The sequence below is a fragment of the Heterodontus francisci genome, chromosome 13 (genome assembly GCF_036365525.1).
Source record: "Heterodontus francisci isolate sHetFra1 chromosome 13, sHetFra1.hap1, whole genome shotgun sequence".
Classification (NCBI taxonomy): Eukaryota; Metazoa; Chordata; class Chondrichthyes; order Heterodontiformes; family Heterodontidae; genus Heterodontus; species Heterodontus francisci.
In genome coordinates this window covers 8,864,037-8,883,909 of record NC_090383.1, presented here as the reverse complement: position 1 = coordinate 8,883,909, position 19,873 = coordinate 8,864,037, and the positions used below count along the sequence as shown (strand labels likewise).

Genomic DNA, 19,873 nt, shown 5'->3' with positions numbered 1-19,873 from the left:
GGCGTCTCAAGTACGAACGGCAGCCATAAAATTGGCGTGGGATGGCCTGCGGTAGGGTCATTTACATTTCATTATTGCGAATTAAACCCTAACAGAAAATCCGGAGCGGAACCCCGTAGGCGGTCATGTGTCACCTTTGGCATGTTTCCGGCAGTTCCTGCAGCCATACTGGTGCCAAACGTCGTGTCCTGCACTCCTTTGGACCCCACCAGAAAGGCCGAGAGGGGGGTTTTGACGACTGGGCAACTCTCAACCTCCATAAATTTGCCCAGGCATGCGCCATGGAGAGGTCACTCCATAGTTGCCTCACAGCGACTAAAACAACACGGAAGGCAGCAGTTACGGGTTATAAGTCCAGATAAATTGGCGTAGAAACTGGGCGCCACGGGTTGCCTTTGTCGGTGGGAGAGGTCATTGCACCTCACTGGACAGCTACCGCCCGCCTCAAACCGGGCAGCCCCCGGTCAATAAGGTTCTGTCCCGCCACAGTCTGCCTGCTTCAATGGGTGCTTGGAGCTCAGGGTCATTGCCCGAAAGGTGGACTGATACACCGCACCAAACAACATGAAAAAAGGAAAGAAGGTACCAGCCCTTCGCTTTGCAAGCTGGAACGTCAGAACTATGTGTCCTGGCCTGTCGGAAGACCTTACACAAATCAACGATTCTCGGAAGACCGCCATCATTAACAACGAGCTCAGTAGATTCAATGTGGACATTGCAGCACTTCAGGAGACTCGCCTCCCCGCGAGTGGCTCTCTAGCAGAGCAAGACTACACCTTCTTCTGGCAGGGCAGGGATCCTGAAGAACCAAGACAGCATGGAGTGGGCTTCGCCATCAGAAACTCCTTGCTCAGCATGATAGAGCCTCCCTCAAATGGCTCGGAACGCATACTGTCCATCCGACTGCTCACCACCTCTGGTCCAGTACACCTACTCAGCATCTATGCTCCAACACTCTGCTCCGCACCTGAAGCTAAAGACCAGTTCTATGAACAACTCCATAACATCATTAGCAGCATCCCCAACACCGAACACCTATTCCTGCTGGGGGACTTTAATGCCAGGGTTGGGGCCGACCATGACTCATGGCCCTCCTGCCTTGGGCGCTATGGCGTTGGAAGGATGAATGAGAACGGGCAGAGACTGCTTGAGTTGTGTACCTATCATAACCTCTGCATCACCAACTCGTTCTTTCACACTAAACCCTGTCACCAGGTTTCATGGAGGCACCCAAGATCACGTCGTTGGCACCAGCTAGACCTCATTGTCACAAGGCGAGCCGCCTTAAACAGTGTTCAAATCACACGCAGCTTCCACAGTGCGGACTGCGACACCGACCACTCCCTGGTGTGCAGCAAGGTTAGACTCAGACCAAAGAAGTTGCATCATTCCAAGCAGAAGGGCCACCCGCGCATCAACACGAGCAGAATTTCTCACCCACAGCTGTTACAAAAATTTCTAAATTCACTTGTAACAGCCCTTCAAAACACTCCCACAGGGGATGCTGAGACCAAGTGGGCCCACATCAGAGACGCCATCTATGAGTCAGCTTTGACCACCTACGGCAAAAGTGCGAAGAGAAATGCAGACTGGTTTCAATCTCATAATGAAGAGCTGGAACCTGTCATAGCCGCTAAGCGCATTGCACTTTTGAACTACAAGAAAGCCCCCAGCGATTTAACATCCGCAGCACTTAAAGCAGCCAGAAGTACTGCACAAAGAACAGCTAGGCGTTGCGCAAACGACTACTGGCAACACCTATGCAGTCATATTCAGCTGGCCTCAGACACCGGAAACATCAGAGGAATGTATGATGGCATGAAGAGAGCTCTTGGGCCAACCATCAAGAAGATCACCCCCCTCAAATCTAAATCGGGGGACATAATCACTGACCAACGCAAACAGATGGACCGCTGGGTTGAGCACTACCTAGAACTGTACTCCAGGGAGAATGCTGTCACTGAGACTGCCCTCAATGCAGCCCAGCCTCTACCAGTCATGGATGAGCTGGACATACAGCCAACCAAATCGGAACTCAGTGATGCCATTGATTCCCTAGCCAGCGGAAAAGCCCCTGGGAAGGACAGCATTACCCCTGAAATAATCAAGAGTGCCAAGCCTGCTATACTCTCAGCACTACATGAACTGCTATGCCTGTGCTGGGACGAGGGAGCAGTACCCCAGGACATGCGCGATGCCAACATCATCACCCTCTATAAAAACAAAGGTGACCGCGGTGACTGCAACAACTACCGTGGAATCTCCCTGCTCAGCATAGTGGGGAAAGTCTTTGCTCGAGTCGCTCTGAACAGGCTCCAGAAGCTGGCCGAGCGCGTCTACCCTGAGGCACAGTGTGGCTTTCGTGCAGAGAGATCGACTATTGACATGCTGTTCTCCCTTCGTCAGATACAGGAGAAATGCCGTGAACAACAGATGCCCCTCTACATTGCTTTCATTGATCTCACCAAAGCCTTTGACCTCGTCAGCAGACGTGGTCTCTTCAGACTACTAGAAAAGATCGGATGTCCACCAAAGCTACTAAGTATCATCACCTCATTCCATGACAATATGAAAGGCACAATTCAACATGGTGGCTCCTCATCAGAGCCCTTTCCTATCCTGAGTGGTGTGAAACAGGGCTGTGTTCTCGCACCCACACTTTTTGGGATTTTCTTCTCCCTGCTGCTTTCACATGCGTTCAAATCCTCTGAAGAAGGAATTTTCCTCCACACAAGATCAGGGGGCAGGTTGTTCAACCTTGCCCGTCTAAGAGCGAAGTCCAAAGTACGGAAAGTCCTCATCAGAGAACTCCTCTTTGCTGACGATGCTGCTTTAACATCTCACACTGAAGAATGCCTGCAGAGTCTCATCGACAGGTTTGCGTCTGCCTGCAATGAATTTGGCCTAACCATCAGCCTCAAGAAAACGAACATCATGGGGCAGGATGTCAGAAATGCTCCATCCATCAATATTGGCGACCACGCTCTGGAAGTGGTTCAAGAGTTCACCTACCTAGGCTCAACTATCACCAGTAACCTGTCTCTAGATGCAGAAATCAACAAGCGCATGGGTAAGGCTTCCACTGCTATGTCCAGACTGGCCAAGAGAGTGTGGGAAAATGGCGCACTGACACGGAACACAAAAGTCCGAGTGTATCAGGCCTGTGTCCTCAGTACCTTGCTCTACGGCAGCGAGGCCTGGACAACGTATGCCAGCCAAGAGCGACATCTCAATTCATTCCATCTTCGCTGCCTTCGGAGAATACTTGGCATCAGGTGGCAGGACTATATCTCCAACACAGAAGTCCTTGAAGCGGCCAACACCCCCAGCTTATACACACTACTGAGTCAGCGGCGCTTGAGATGGCTTGGCCATGTGAGCCGCATGGAAGATGGCAGGATCCCCAAAGACACATTGTACAGCGAGCTCGCCACTGGTATCAGACCCACCGGCCGTCCATGTCTCCGTTATAAAGACGTCTGCAAACGCGACATGAAATCGTGTGACATTGATCACAAGTCGTGGGAGTCAGTTGCCAGCATTCGCCAGAGCTGGCGGGCAGCCATAAAGACAGGGCTAAATTGTGGCGAGTCGAAGAGACTTAGTAGTTGGCAGGAAAAAAGACAGAGGCGCAAGGGGAGAGCCAACTGTGCAACAGCCCCAACAAACAAATTTCTCTGCAGCACCTGTGGAAGAGCCTGTCACTCCAGAATTGGCCTTTATAGCCACTCCAGGCGCTGCTTCACAAACCACTGACCACCTCCAGGCGCGTATCCATTGTCTCTCGAGATAAGGAGGCCCAAAAGAATTGCGAATTTAAATATTTAGGTGAAAGGCCCGCCACCATGCGGCAGGGGAGCCACACCAAGGTGCCCCGCCGCTGGTAAAATGCGGCGGGCACTTGTCGACGTTGGGGTTCGAGGCGGGCTTCACCCCGCAGAATTTTACTGGCCTCCCCTGCGGCGTCAAGGGGCTGGTAAAATTCAGCCCCTTGTTTTAAATATGTATTTAGGGTGACTTGCTCTCAAGTGTCTGGTTTTTGCTCAGTGCTGCACTGCTCTAGGCTAGTTGTGAGTATGTTGCATTAATATTTGTGCAATATGTTACAATGAAAGTGGGGCGGTCGTGAAAATTGTATTACTGGACTACCTTGGTTCTAAGATAGTGGGCCCAGTAGTGGAATGTGCAGGGGAGTTTATTTTAAAATATCCGTGATAACTATGCACTAGCATCAACAGATTGCCTATCACTCTGCAACTTCAAAAGCCCCCTCAAGACCTACTTTGCTGGCTCCGTCAGATACTTCCCGTAATGTCTACTTTCTGATTTGTGTTCACCATATTCCTCAAAAAGCACCTTGGAATGTTTTGTTACATGAACCAGGTTAAGTCAATATAAATTTCCATCCGAGTGGCATTTTTAAATACTCTGCAATTTTGAGTAACAAAAAGGAACCTATATTCCATTTTCTTTTGTTCTTTATTTTGTCCCTTTTTTGTCAGTTTCCTCTTCCCTGGAAAGCGTGCCCTATCACATATTAACAACTTTCATTAATATTATTCAATTCAAATCTGATTATGTGACTACAGTTTTGGTCCACAGCTTTGGCGAGCACTGGTCCCAGACATTACGTTTCATTTGCTGGATCTTGTTATGCAAAGAGCACTTACCAATATTTTGAACCATGTTTAATCGTAGACTATCAGCCAGAATATATTTTGGTGGGTTTCTCCCTTACTGTAGATGTTTATCTCGGGTCATCTTGGTCCTGAATGTCTCTTTGGGATGGAGCACTTAGCAGAGGGCCCCTTTAGTCTGTGGCTACTTGAGGAGCAGAATTATCAGATCTGTTAACTGGAGCTCTATGCTGTCTTTCTTATTTTTTGAATCCTTAAAAAAAAATCATGATTAAGCCAGTGTTTCTGAGAACAGACAAAGCCACAATGATGTTTTATTTGAACAAGCAAAGCAGAATGTGTTTGCTATTACTCTGAGCTTAGTCAGAGAATTTTTAAATGGTCCCTGGTGAGGAACAGTTGTGGTTGTGGCCAGCCATCTTTCAGAGAAACAACAGTAAGCTGAATTTGCTTGATGTTATGACAAACCTCCTCCAGGTGGACTATCTCTCTTACCATCTCTTGTATCATCTCTCGTCTCCTTGTGCTCTCTATTATTCTACAGAACGTCAAACAACCTGGTGTGAAAAATCAGTTTGCTGATTAATAACCTGGGGAGCAAGAGCTTTCAGAACATTCATCTGACAATCCATTGTAACTTCCCTGGTTAAAAATCCAGCCAAACTACTAGTGATGGTGAAGAGACTTCATATATTGCTTCTGATCTTTGTGAAATTCTTACCCAGAGAGTACTATCACCAAAGCTTTTGCCCATTATATGCAAAAGTGTATGTGCAGAGTTAGGCATCATGTGCTGAACCAGCATATGCCACTGCACTGAATGTCTCTGATTTGCCTGTACACAGCCCAGTTGCAAACCATTTGGGGGAGAAATTGGATTTTGGACCTGAAACCAGTGACGAGTTAGCAGAGTAATCGTTCTACACTCCCAGTCCTGTTGGCATGATGCCTGAGTCAAATTCAGCACCAGGCCTCATCTCTATTTAACCAGTGAGCTATAGAAAGGGGGGTGAGGGTGGTGGTAGGAGGGAAAGAGGGACAGTCAGGTGTCTGGTAGCAGCTCGCTGGTACCAGCTATTGCTGGCATTGGCTGCAGCTCTCAGGTGGGGCCTGGAGGGGTGTGGGAAGCTGAGAGCGGGTAAACACTAGATGTAGCAAAACAAGAAGTGAAATCAAACTCGATGTGCACTTTGTCCATGACAAAACTGACCAAACTTTTGGAGCAAAGGAAACCTATGAACCTGGCTGGATTCTGAAACTAGTCATAATGTAGCAGCAAGCTATTTTTGCTTTCCAGATTTCTGCTCTAAATTCATTGTGACTCGATGGAAGTTACATAATTACTGATAGCAGAGGGATTATATCACTGTCCCTGTGCAAGGAAAATAACAACTTTCAGTTGTTAATGTCGAACTTCATCTTTGCTGACAAATTCTTTGTGGTTATTTTTCCCTTGAATATATTGTTTTATGTGTACATAATACAATATAATGCACTAAAGAAAATTACTTGTTTTTCCAATTTTAATTCCCTAAAGATGGAACTCGATCATGCAAGTGTGTATTTGTGATTTTTCCTCCATGTGAAAGATCCTACAGTGGCTAAATTGGGCATTTGTTAGGTGCCTTGCGGCCAAATAAGATGATGTCTGAGATACGTGTACAAACTTACAACCAAAGTGTACAGGATGACATTTTGGTAAAGAGGTCTCACACTCCTTACCTTTTCCCTATCACATTTTCCTCTTTTGACAACATAAAAATGTGCATTCAAATCCAATTTTATCAATACACACCTTACAAAAATGTATACTAACTAATCACTCTTGTGCATTCCCTTTGTGTCTGTCTTCCAGGTGCCTTACGAGGTACTTCTCCAATGATTGGAGCATGGGTGATGGAAGTCTGCTGACCTTCAGTTGAAGAGACTGCAGATGGCCTTGGAAGATGACCTCAAGGAGCTCTGGCCGAGAGGTTCTGGCTTCAAACTATACCATCTTGGCCTGGGTGGGCTGGCTGGCTGGCTAACAGGCAACTGCAAGGGCACAGGCAGAGTGGCGAAGGTGGGAACAGGAATGCTGGCATCTTGAAAGAGGAATGCAGCTTCCTGTTCCATGGAATCACTGCCCCACTTTCCTGGATAGTGCCTTAGCAATCCTGTTGATCTGTTGGAGAACCGATTGATGGACTCCTGTGATGCCCTGGAAGCCCCTTTGAGAGCCACAATGGCAGCAGTCTAAGCTTGCAAGAGTGGTCTGAGATTCCACTGCAGTACTCGGACCTTTGATGGAAGCTGTTTGTGCTGCAATGGAAGCTTTGACATGAGCCTTCAGGCGCCGAATCATGTTGGGTTCCATAGGGGTGCTGATGGAAGTAACCACTCATTCTATGTTGGAAACTCTGCACAAAGCCTGCATCAAGTTGGTGTTGGACTTTTCCATGCTTTTTGACATTGTGCACAGGCTTTCTGGCAGGTTTTCCAGTATACAAAGCATTTTGGTTGTGTATTTCCATCAGCTGCCTTCTGTAGCCTGGGTCATCAAAGTCCTCGTGTGACTCCTTTGCAGCAGACCTAAAATGCAACTTTCCCTCCTGGCAAACTGGCGCAAGCACCATCCTTCCTTTCTGTCCTGGCTCCTATGCAGTTGTATGTGGTGTCTTACTATGTGCAGATCCCTCCTCTCTCTTAGCATCTAAAATATGCGCAGTGTCAGTCTCTGTGCTGGTGGCTGCGAGTACAAGATAGAGTGACGGCGTCTCTTCATCTTCTTCCTTCTCTGACTGAGGAGGTTCCAATTCTTGGGTATCTGAGATGAAAAAGGAACATGGGTTGGGTTGTGGTGAGGGGAGAGAAGAAAGTAAGAAGTACGTGTTTAGATTATCGGCAGTTTGTGAGTTAGAAGATATTTGGGGATAAGGGAGAAGTGGGAAGAGAGAAGGAGGATTAGGTATGTGAATAGTCTCATCATGGATCCCTCCATCACTATCAGTGGCCATGCCCCATCAATGCCCCTTCCAATGATGGTCAGCACCATCTCTTCCTTGTGGATTAAAGCATGCTTGCCCTCCTCCACTTCTTTCTTGCTACTTTCTGTGGTCCGTCAACTTCTGCTAGAAAGAGGGAAATGTGTCAGTTGTAGAATATGTTTGGATGATGGGGCTGTCATGGTTGAATAGCTGTCAGTGGATGTGAGTTTTGGATGTGAGGGTAAACAGTAGTGAATTGAGCAGTGGATGAGGCTACTGTTGCAGTTGGTATGGTGTGCTATTTGAAGATTGCTTATCTTGATGACTCATGTCATCACTAAACTTCTTCCTGCCCTGCATCCATGTTCTTGGAGCAACACTCCTGCCTCTGCCACTGCCTCTTCCCACTGCCTCCTGGATATATGTCTCGAGGGCCTTCTGCTCCTTCTGCAGATACAGGATGCCTGTCAACGCCTTGCAGCAAGTCCTTCAGTGCATTATCAGAAAACCTTGGTGCAGGCTCTCTCGTAAGTTGAGTCACCTTGAAAAATCATCAAAAGCTTCAAATTAACTTTCTGTCACCGCTTCAAGCAGCCATAATGCATCTCCCCTTTAAGAGGTGCAGGCTACCTTCAAACACAATATTGGGCCTCCTGTTGGTGCATGCAGGCAATGAACAGCACAAGTAGTGCTAGCTGCTCTCATCAATCATGGAAGTCAGCAGGCAGCACAAATTTAACAATCTGCCTGCAGCGCAATGAACAGGCGCAGGTTAATCGCGCACCGTGATCCCCACGCCTGTTTTCGGTCTCATCCAATTCAAGCCCTATCATGCTTCAGCAGTTGAAAAATAATCAGTACTAGTCACTGGGTGCTATATATTAAGTAACCACAATGGCTTTTACTGCTGCAAAAGCCATTTGAGGGGAAGGGAACAGGGTCATGCTCCTTGCCTGATGTGTTAATTAAAATAATAGTATACCTCTTTTTGCGACCTTTATAAGCCTGTTCTGAAAACAAAGAGCAATGCTGTGTTGAAGGTTCTCGTTAAACATTTACTTTTTTAAAAAAGATGAGAATAAAATAATGAAATACATTGCAGTAAGTGTTTTTTAAAACCTAAGGTTGTTCCATCATCTTATTGCAGTAACTACAATGACAATTAGTATTAAATAATATCTTCTTACTGTGTCAACTCTGAAATTCACAGATTAATGCTGTGACACATCGTGGCCTGCTCTGTATAAATATTAAACTTAACACTCAAACCCCCTTTACTTCCGTTTGTTAGTGTGGTATGTGCTCTTTCGCTTTGTATGTTATCTCTGTTTTCCCCTTTTTCTGCATTTTTAGAATGTACAGTCTTTCTGCAGCACGTAGGAAGGATCTCCATTAGTTTTGTATCCTTCCAAAGTTCATTGCTGCTTCATAGTTTTGTGAATAGAAATGAGAACTATTGAAGGATAGGGTAGATAGTACCCTTTCCAATCGGCCCAGCTGAAATATATCATGATTAATTTGTCGGTGAACCTATGCTTCAGCCAGGGTCAGGATGTAAACCTCCAGTCACAGGTGGAAAATTTAGTTATATGAATCTTACTGTGGAAAAATACTAACTATTTCAAAGTTGCCAAGTTCATCATATAAGCAAAATATCCTGCACTTTAAGCCGTGAAACCACTCATATATGTGTGAACTCTTACCTTATGATATCACCTCTGTTTTGTTCGAATGTTATGTGGTAAACTCAGGAATTATCTGCTGATTTTGGCTAGGAAGTTGCCAGTGGAATTTGCAGGCTGAGTTCTTTGCTTGGCTTTAGTTATCTTGACTCGATTGTGTTTGAAGCCACCCAAAACAATTTGAACAAATTCTGTTGCTGTAAACATTTTCGCAAGAAGTAAACTGGTTGGTTAAGAGATTTCAAGGGGGTTTGTGCTTCCATAAAGGGCTGATGATGCTTGTGATGCTAATGCAAGTGGATACCTTTTATTACTTTACTTGTATATTTCATTTAGAGTCTTTAAGTCTGTAGAAATAAATCTTAAAGCAAAATTGCAGAGGTTACTTCTGTGAATGGTGCAACTCTGATTCTGGACTATAGGTCTGGCTGGGTTCACACAAAATGTTGCTTATAATATTAGATCGACATTACCATGATGGAGAATTATATGGTCTAAATATAGCCCCTGACCACCTAATTACCAGATCTAATATGAAGCACAGATTGTAATATTTTTATTATCAAGTAAAAATAGGATATTTTAAGCACAACAATGCATTCCTTTAGATCAGCAAACATCTGGGGCTATCATTGTGTTCCTTTTTTGTTTTCTAAAAGCTGCTTAATTGATGCTTACAGGAAGGATTGCTGCGTCAGATTTAGTTTACCATAACAAATGTTCCGAAAAGAGTTTGTGGTGTTCTAGTTAAAGCAGTTGCAAAGTTTCTGACTTCATTTATACCACCCTGTTCTAAACAGAGACTGATTAAGTTTGAGAACTTAGAGGCAAATCACAAGAAATACATCCGTATTAGCTCAGTGATTGCTTGGACTTACATTCTGTGTCATGTCCTTTTGGCTTTTCTTACAACAGCTTCCCTTTGTGGCTTATTTCCAGCCTGAGGGAGTTTACATAATTCTTTCAGTCGAATTTTCAGCAGTTCCCACAGTGTCTTTCAGTATCGAGGGCTGACTCATACTTGAGTCTTTTAATTGAACAATTCTGCATCTATTTTGTGTGTTCGTTTCATGTTTTGTTTTGTTTTAAAACTACTCTGGGGAATGGGGGAGAGAGAAACACTCACTTATGACCTACCAAACTGATCACTTGTTTTAAGAACTCGTGTTTGTTAACCCTTTCAGGACTGCAAAAGCATTTCTACACCAAAATAATCTGTTACAAGATTTTACCTTCATCGTTTATTCCAGGATTGCTATGAATAAAGAAACATGCTGTACAGGTCTTTAATTTGTAATATTTAGCATCAAAAATGTATAGGAAACATAATTTTCAGTTCTCCACAATAAATGTGTTTTGAAAGTTGAAGACAAACCCTGGAAAAGAAAACTTGTGAATTAGAATTGCCATGGGCATTGGAGAGAGGAAAGTTTTGGTAAACATATTTTGTGTCAGTGCAGTTGTTATACTTGGACTATTTACAGTATCTTGCATAGAAAGATACGGAGATAAATAGTATAACAAGTAGTAGAGTAAAATGTGGTGTTATATTTTCATAACCAGTGACCCATTGCATAACATGCAAACAATGAACTTACATCTGTTTTATGATTTGGTTGCACATTATGAAATTAAATCATGCATCGTTGTGCATTTGTTATATTGTCTATGCCATGCAAGTCCTCAGAACTGCCGTCACCTTTGTACTATTTAAGAAATGTTATTATGTTTACAGTAATTGAGTATGGGTACGCCCTTCTCTGGAGGCACATTGGTACCTGACAGCATTGTGGTGAGATATGCACTGTCTCTATGTTGTGTTGCCATGTTGTTCCTTTTTGGCCTTGTGGGATACGCTATCACGCTGGTCAGGGCCATTCTCAGATACACTAATGGAATCAAAATCTCCTCTGATTTACTTTAAGGATCCTACATTAATGGAACATGAGCAGTCTCAATCCACTTCTGAGTGGGCATAATCAGCAGCACAAACTCTCTCTTAATTTGATGCTAATTGGCACTGATTAAAAAATCTCATTTCGAAGGTTCATTCAGGATATCTGGTATTAGAAATGGGGATTATCTCACTGGCGCATTGGGATGTTCTTCTGTGATTGAGATTGAGGCAGAGTGGACGTGTCTAACTTTGCTACACACAAGTCTAGTGATTTATCACAGTATGTTTACCCAAATATCAGACAATTGTGGGTAACATTTTGAGAAAATTGTGTTGAAAATAAAAACAACTGTTACTGTTGAAATGCACTATTGTGCCTTCTAAGATAACGTAAAAGATTATTTTAAAAATCTGCTCCTAACAATAAACTTGCTTGTTCACTTTTTTATTATCTTATAAAGAAAATTTAACATTGGCATCAGCTGGATTATTGTACTGTATCAGCTGGAGCTGTGGTGTGGCATGCAGCCAGATAAAGCTGATTCGGCACAGTACAGCCGGTGAGCTACAGCTGATACTTAAGCTGATTGCAGCACTCAAGTTTAGGTTTTTAACTATCTTAAAAGGCGTAGTGCAAAAAATGTATTGATGGAATAAATAATTCCTGTTAAAGTCATGACGTTAGCTTTCTGATGGCACAAATGTTCAGGAGCAGTTAAATTTAAATTTCTACTGTCTTAAAAAGACACAATGATGTTGATAGCAATACATAAAAGTCCCAAAATATGATCTCACGAGCCTTGGCTATACCTGACCTGGGAGTGCTCAATGCTGACAGTGGAAAGCGTCTTATTTCCCAGTTGGTGATAAGACGAAGAGTGCAAAAAATATTGATGCAGAATAAACAAATTTGTATATAAGTATACTTTTTTTTTTAAATGAATGCTGCATTTCTTTAATAGGGTGCTGAATATGGAGCTTCAGAATACTTTACTGGTGATTCAGAAACAAAAGAGCTTTGCGATGTTTCTATTTCAATACAGAAGAAGAAAGAAGCTTTGAAACACATGTATGTATTACCACATAATTAGACTGAAGAATTGCTCCCTGGCTATAAAATGACAAGTCTGAAAATCTGGCAATGTTGCAGACTTTACTAAAAAGAAAAATTGAATTTGTGCAGCTGTTGAAGAGCAGCATTAAACTGCTATTTCAGAAGCTGTGTAAATAAGCCAATATATACTGTGCTCTTCTATATAGCAAGATTGAGTGAAATTAAAAAACAAGATCCTTAAATTTCTTTCATTCAGAAATATTGCTTTACTGGTCTCAAGGAGACACACCTCATCTTCTATGACATGCAAATTGGGCACTTCTTATATCTTGGTAAAACTTTTGTTGGAGTTCGACTTTTCTTCCTCCCTGCACCCCATGGTGTATCATAGTGTAAACGTTTCTATCTACCGCCTCACATTCTTTCCATAATTGTATGCAGAGCCTTAAGGTTTTATGCAGATAATTTAAGGGTGTTCATCAATCTCATCAACTATTTGATTCTTTGAGAGACGATACCTAAACCATAACAACTTGTATTTTTTCATAGCACCTTTACGTAGACAGATGACCCAAAGTGCTTCACAAAGGCATGATCAAAAAAATAGACACCAATCTAAAGAAGGAGATATTGGGAGTGGTGATCAAAACATTGATCAAAGAGGTGTATTTTAAAGAGAATCTTAAAAGAAGAGGCGAATGCGATGGAGGAGTTTCAAATAAATCCAATATTAGACAAAAGTAAACTTGAATAGTGGAGTACAACCCTTCTGTTACTACCAAGAGCCACCATGGTATTAGAATATACCCTACCATGTGGTGTTACAATATGATGAACAATAAGCGAATACGCCTGCACAACAGAGAAAATAAGTTGGAAATGTGTTCTGTCTGTTGTACTGGCAGTCAGTGGTAATGTTGACTTTGATTATGCCTGGAATATTAGTAGTTGGAGTATTCTCTTCCAAGTGCAGAAATTCCTTTTAAGTCCTGTTGCCATTCTCCCTGATCCATATGGTGATCTAAAAACCATGAAGAAGCATACTTATCCTGTTAGTTTCTTGCTTGCCAGTTATTCCAGATGAAGCTCTAAACCCAGTTCATCCAAATTTATATATCCTCCATTTGCGCCAGTGACTGCTATAGATCATAGGCTGCTATCTTTGAAAGGTTATTTTTGGCACTATTCCCAGTTGAGATTGAGAAAGTTATAAATTCTAATGGCAACAACACCATTATCTTATCTAGGTTGAACTTAGACCAGTGACTAGCCTGTGTCATGTTTTGGGATTTTTGATTATATTTTTCATCATGGATAGGACATAGATATGATTAATGCTAAAGTGTTGATTTCAAGTGTTCTCCAAGGTTAGAAGTCCTCCTCCAACAAGAACCTGCTGTGACAGAGATGGGATTTATATATTAATTAGCCAGGGCTTCAGTCTGTTTCTTATGATAATTGTGGATCACGAGGAAATCATTACCTGAGGTGCTCCCACCAATTTTGACACCATAGTAAGTTAGAATGTTCTGTCCTGTTGAGCCTTGCACAAATCTAATTTCAAAGGGAGGAATGAGGTCACAGGCTTGATTAGCAGCTCTTCAGTTCACTCCCAGGCAAGAGGAGTGGCCGGGAACCAAGCCTCGTTTTCCTGTCGAACACAAAAAAAAGAACAAAAACTCTAGTTTAGAGGTCAGTTGATGAAGTTAGCTAAGAGAGAGACCAGACAGGTTACCTAAAGAAAAGAACCAACAAGACTCTTCACACTTCTTCATCTGATTTAATGGTGACTGACTACAAGCGAATGTGTTTAACCCACCAACTTAGATAGGATCTTTATGTTTCTCTTATTCACATGGAAGACACAGTTATTTGGAGCAAGTGAGATTTTATCACGTCTGTTACTAGAATTTAGTTCTGTGAAATAAAACTGCTTAACAATGCCGATCCAGCCTTCACTTGCCATGTTTCTCAATCTTTGAAAAAGTCAGGGAAAGCACATATGAGCTGATACCTAATGTTCTTGAAAGAGACCATTAAGGAGTTGTGTAGAATGCTCGGCATGGATCTAAGACCTATCTCAAAGAACGCAACCACCCTCTCAGTCAAAGTGAAGGTCACAATCACCTTAAATTTCTATGCATTTAGATTATTTCATGCTGCTACTCATCTTGGCACGTTATCAATGTGTCCAGATGTGTAGCACAGATATGTACATGGAATGTTACAGAATCATTATTCAAAAGAAATCAGAATGTATTGTTGCCAAAGGACTTGAATTCATGCCATGAGAGGCATGTTTACTTTGATAGGATAGCTGACTTTCTCGGAGTACAGGGTGCCATTGATGCCAAAGTGGCGCTTTGATGCTATATCTAGTTCTGGTCGCATGGCAATGCTATTGCTTCATTCCCCAGGATATGCCGTTGCAAATTAAGATATCTGGCAGTACGGGCAAACCCTTAAACAAAAGATTCTTAGAGCACTTATAGGAGCGTCCAGCACCTAAAAGAATATCTACAGCAAAACCCTAAACTTATAATGGTCTGCATCCACAATGGTCATAAACTTGACAATGGACATAAATTCTATAATGCAATTATCATATGTGCAAAGTATCCACTTATCAACTCAGCTAATTTTGACCTGTAGACCAAAATCCTGGCATCCCATTTCTTGTTTTTCATGTTAAGTAGAATAATAACAGTGTAGCTAGAGACAGCAGTAACAGCAATCAATATTGCATTAAATTGAGCTCTTAGTTGTTAGGAGCACAAAAGACTAGGAGAAACTACTGATATATCATTGAGCAAGTCTCTGGTTTCCTACAGCCTAAAATAAGTTGGTGGTTTTCTATAGCCAAAGCTATGCTTCTGCTACTGAAACCCTGTATTAAATTGCTGACCACCCCTCTCCCCTTTAAAAAAAAAACTGTCACTACCCCTTTACTTAAAAAAAATCCACATTCCAAACCAAGTTCTTCCAATGTCACAGCACTGAAACTGCTCTGGTCAAAGCCATGAATGGTATCCTCTGAGACATTGACTGTAATACACCTTCCCTTTTTACTTTCTTCAATCTATTAACAATGCTTGGCATTGTAGATCACTGCTTTTCTTCACCATTGTCCAGCTCCAGTTCCATGTTTGAATCCATTCCTACCTATCTGGATGCAGTCAACATTTATCTTGCAATTCCTTCTCTTCCCTTCCTTGCATTGTCACCTCGGGTGCCCCTGAAAAATCTATCTTTGGCCTCTCCTCATCCTAATCTATATGCTGTGCTGTGGTGACAGCATCCACAAGTGTGGAGGTAGCTTACATAAGTACGCTGATGATATCCACCTCTACTTCTCAACTATTTTACTCAGTCTTGTGCTCACATCTATGCTATCAGGCTTCCCATTCAAAATCTAGTCTACAGTGAGCCATGACTTCCTTCAGTAGAAACAACAAAACAATTGAAGCCATGGATTTGCAGTGTTTGTCACAAACTCCACTGCCTTAATCTATCCGTCTTTAGCCACTCTTGGTTGCAAGACAGTGGAGTACCTTGGCATCCTACTTGAGCCTGAGCTTCAAACCCTACACTCTTTACATCACCACCATTGTTTATTTCCACCAATGCAACATTGTTTGCCTCTCCCTCTATCTTACCCAACCCCCCTATCATTGAAACCTTTGTCCATTATATTGTCATCTCCAGACTCAATTACTCCAATGTTTTCCTTGCTGGTCTCCCTTCATCAACATTCCATAAATTCCAATTTATCCAGAATATATCTGCTTGAATCCTGCCCTGCACAAAACCACGCAGATGGGAAACTATTCAACCTATGCCGCCTTCAATCCAAAACCACAATCACTCCAACCTCAGTTGCCGAGCTTCATTATGCAGATGATGCTTGCATTGCTCTCACTCTAAAAGTGATCTCCAGATCATTGTCAACTTCTTCTCTGAAGCATATGAGAAAATGTGTCTTTCATTAAACACTTGGAAAACAAAGGTCCTCTTCCAGCCATCTCCGAAAGCACAATATCTTCTCCTGTCAATAAAGATCAATGGTGAGATCTTGCAAAATGTGGACCATTTTCCATATCTTGGGAGTCTCCTCGGCGAAGGCAGACATAGGCAATAAGGTTCATCATCACCTCCAATGTGCCAGCTCATCCTTCAGCTGACTGAGGAAGAGAGTATTTGAGGGATCTAAAATCCGAGACTAAAATCATGGTTTACCAGGCAGTAGTGATCCCTGGGCTCCTATGTGCTTCGGTGACTTTCACAACCTAAAAAGGGCACCTCACAGCACTGGAGAAGTACTACCAGAGATGCATCTGCAAGATTCTCCAAATCGGGTGGCAAAAAAGGCGGTCCAACAGCAGCACCCTCTCCCAAGCCAACCTGCACAGCATTAGGGCACTAATCACCCAAAACTACCTCCGCCGGGTGGGATGACTGATCCAGACTCTCAACGCAGCTGTTCTACTCAGAACTTGGTCGTGGCAGGAGACTCCCAGGAGGACTGTGGAAACACTTTGGAGATATCCTGAGAGCATCCCTGAAGAGATCAAACATCCCCATCGACTAGTGGAACCGTCCTAGATGGAGAAAGCTCATTCAGGAAGGCATCGTACACCTTGAGGGACTTCATCGGGAACATGCAGAGGTGAAGTCGAGATGTTCGAGGAAACGCATAAACCTCCAAACTACTCATCTACCTGACCCTACAAGCACCACCTGCCCCTCATTTGGCAGATTCTGCAGATCACGCATTGGACTTATCAGCCATCTCAGAACCCATCGAACTGGAGTGTAAGCACATCATCCTCAATCCTGAGGGACTGCCTAAGAAGAAGACTAAACCATGCTTGTCCATCATTCCTATCTTCCCGACCTACATTGGCTCCCTGTCCCCAACACATTAAATTTAAAATTGTTATCCTTGTTCTCAAATCTCTCCATGGTCTCCTTCTGCCCTACTATTGCAAACCCCTTCAGACTTACTCTCCCTTCTGAAACCTGTGGTCTTCTGAATCTGGCTATCTGATCTTCCCACCCTCCCTTTGCATTGTGGTGGCAGAACTATCTGCTGCTTCGGCTTTGACTTTCACATAACCCACCTTTTCTCCCAAGCCTTTAATTATCGCCCCTAATTTCTCTACTGACTCAGTGTTCTGTTCTTCTTGTTACTCCTCTGTAAAGTGCTTTGGGATGTTTTCTACATTAAAGGCATCATTTAAATGCTTGTTATTGTTGTATCGCTACTGATAGATATCCAGGCTACAGCACCACAAGCAGGTGAAGCAGTGTGTGAAGCCTTGTCGATGGCTGATAGGCTCAACTGAAATAGATGAGACAGGGTATAAGCTTGTCCCACATATTGCATTTTGAAAACTTGAGCAAATAAGTATCAGGATCTTTTAGCTTTACAGAATCAGCCTTAAGAGCTTCTTTGCAGGAACATCGCATTCTGCTGCTTATTAAGTATTCAGAGTTTTAAATTATTGGAATTTCCAATTATGCCCACAGAATAAAGACTTGAAGCTTTTTTTATGTGTTGTCTGTTTGAACAAGCAGCATGTTAATAGAAAGATTATTTTTGGTTCATTTCAAACATAAGCTTTTTCTTGTTAACCCCACAAAATGTACTTCCTGCTTTTGTTTTTGTACTTAATATAACGTTTATGTAAAATGAGTATTAGTTTTCACAGCTGGAAACATCTGAACTATGTGCAATAAAAATAATTAAGATTGACATTTGGATAATTTTAGGGGAACTTTTTTACAATTATACAATACTTGAATGAATGTTTTTCATCTGTAAGCCATCCAGGATTGGGTGACAATAAACACCATAATTCTTACTGGACCTTTCATTTTTTTTCAGTGTAAAAAAGACTTGTCACACAAAAATGGGAAACTTTAACAAATCCGAAGGTAACAATTGCTTGCCAAAATTATTACATGCTGTAACAGAAGATGAGCAGGATGTAGCCCAATCTGCTACAGGTTTCAGGCATGAGATTCAGGATATAAATATTGGAAGAACAGAAGATTGTATGAACTCAGTTCAAAGCAAGCTATTACTTCCTGTCATAAAACTGGAAAAATATATTAGTGAGAGACAGCCAGCTCAAGAGAACTGCCAACAACAACCTCAATCTATTGAACAGCTGAAGAAAGGTTTGAAAAGCACAGTGGGCGGCAGTGAGTCAGCACTGCGGGATCCTAAACAAAATGAAGTAAACACAAAAATACAAACTAATCGAAGGAGAAGCTCCTGTCAGAATGGAACAGATAATGCCATGAAGCTAGTTTCAGGAGAGACTCCAGCATCCCTCTGCGAGGTTACAATGGGAATGAATTCTCTTGAGTCTTTAAGAAAAACATCTGTGAGAAAAAAGCTTTTAAAACATAATTCCCATTGTAAAAGGTCAGTCAAAGGTAAGCCCAACAGTCTTGACCTCATGAGAGGAGATGTAGGTGGACCCTTGTTTTCTGTAGGTAATTCTCCCCAAGACTTTTGCTTCATGGATAAATGTAAAATGAGGAGACTAACAACACGAACGAAACTGACTAAAAAGTCAGAGAAGACACGTTCAAGTCCTTCTGGTTCCGAATGTGTGAATTCAGCAACAAGTACAGCATCGATAAAAGTCGAGACTGAGGAAGAAAATGTGCCAAGAAAATCGAGGCTTCGACGACCAAAAAAGGCTGGAATTTTTAGGAATTAAGAAGTTGTCATGTGGCAGTCACTAATGGTTGGCGGTGGAGTGTTTGGATGTGACAGGAGAGGACTACATTTAGTGTAGTGCATAAATGAGAAATCATTTCATAAAAGCACATCACTCTTCTAAAGTTACTGAGATACCAGCAGCTTTGCATATTCCAGGGTCAAACTTTAATATTAAGTTCAATTCTAATAGATAACTTGTTCTTAATTTTAATATAATCCTATCTTTATAATCTTGTTTGATAATCTGAAAGCTTCATTTCATGGTATCTTTGGTTCTGTCCAATTTGATGTTAATCCTATTAATGATTAGTTTACAAATGATGGATTTCAGTGAGTGTGTTTTTAATTTTATTTTACAATTACTCTTTCCTGTCTTAGTGATTTTCACATAATTTCCATTCTTAAGCTTGCTGCACGTTTTATTTCACAATAAAGTTTAAATAGATTTGTGACTTTTTTATACTCCTGTTTGGTTTTCACTACACAAGCTTCAGGTACAAATGTTTATCTACTAATATTGCTCTTACAGTGTCATGGTGGTTTGATAAAATGAAAAGTCACGTTAGATATTAATTGAAAATGGTTAAAACCACAGTGACATGAATATTTGTCTGTGATCTGGATTTTTCCCCTTCCAATTTCTGTTATTTACATTATTACATGGTAATAATTTATTCATTTTGAGTAGAGGTTTGGCCTCATATTGATCATGTAGTTATCACAGGTCAATCTGGAAGAATTGATTACCATCATGTTCATGAAGATGGTTCCCTGTCATTTTGGTTACGTCGCTGAAATAACTATTTTGTCAGCACATTGACCTTTAAGGGTTAATCACTTTGGAGTTTCCCAAACTTAGGTTGACTCTTGTGATAATACTTGATGTCTAAACACACCCGAT

At 42.1% G+C, this 19,873-nt stretch overlaps 1 protein-coding gene across 1 annotated transcript in view; it reads left to right on the top strand.

Moving 5' to 3' along the window:
• slx4ip (SLX4 interacting protein) overlaps nt 1-19,379 on the top strand; it is a 117,372-nt gene extending 97,993 nt beyond the window's left edge. The window contains 3 exon segments of the mRNA XM_068044329.1: nt 12,145-12,251; nt 18,124-18,943; nt 18,945-19,379. Of these exon segments, the coding sequence (XP_067900430.1) occupies nt 12,145-12,251; nt 18,124-18,943; nt 18,945-18,995 (978 nt within the window). The 3' untranslated portion in view covers nt 18,996-19,379.
• The last annotated feature ends 494 nt before the right edge of the window (nt 19,380-19,873 follow it).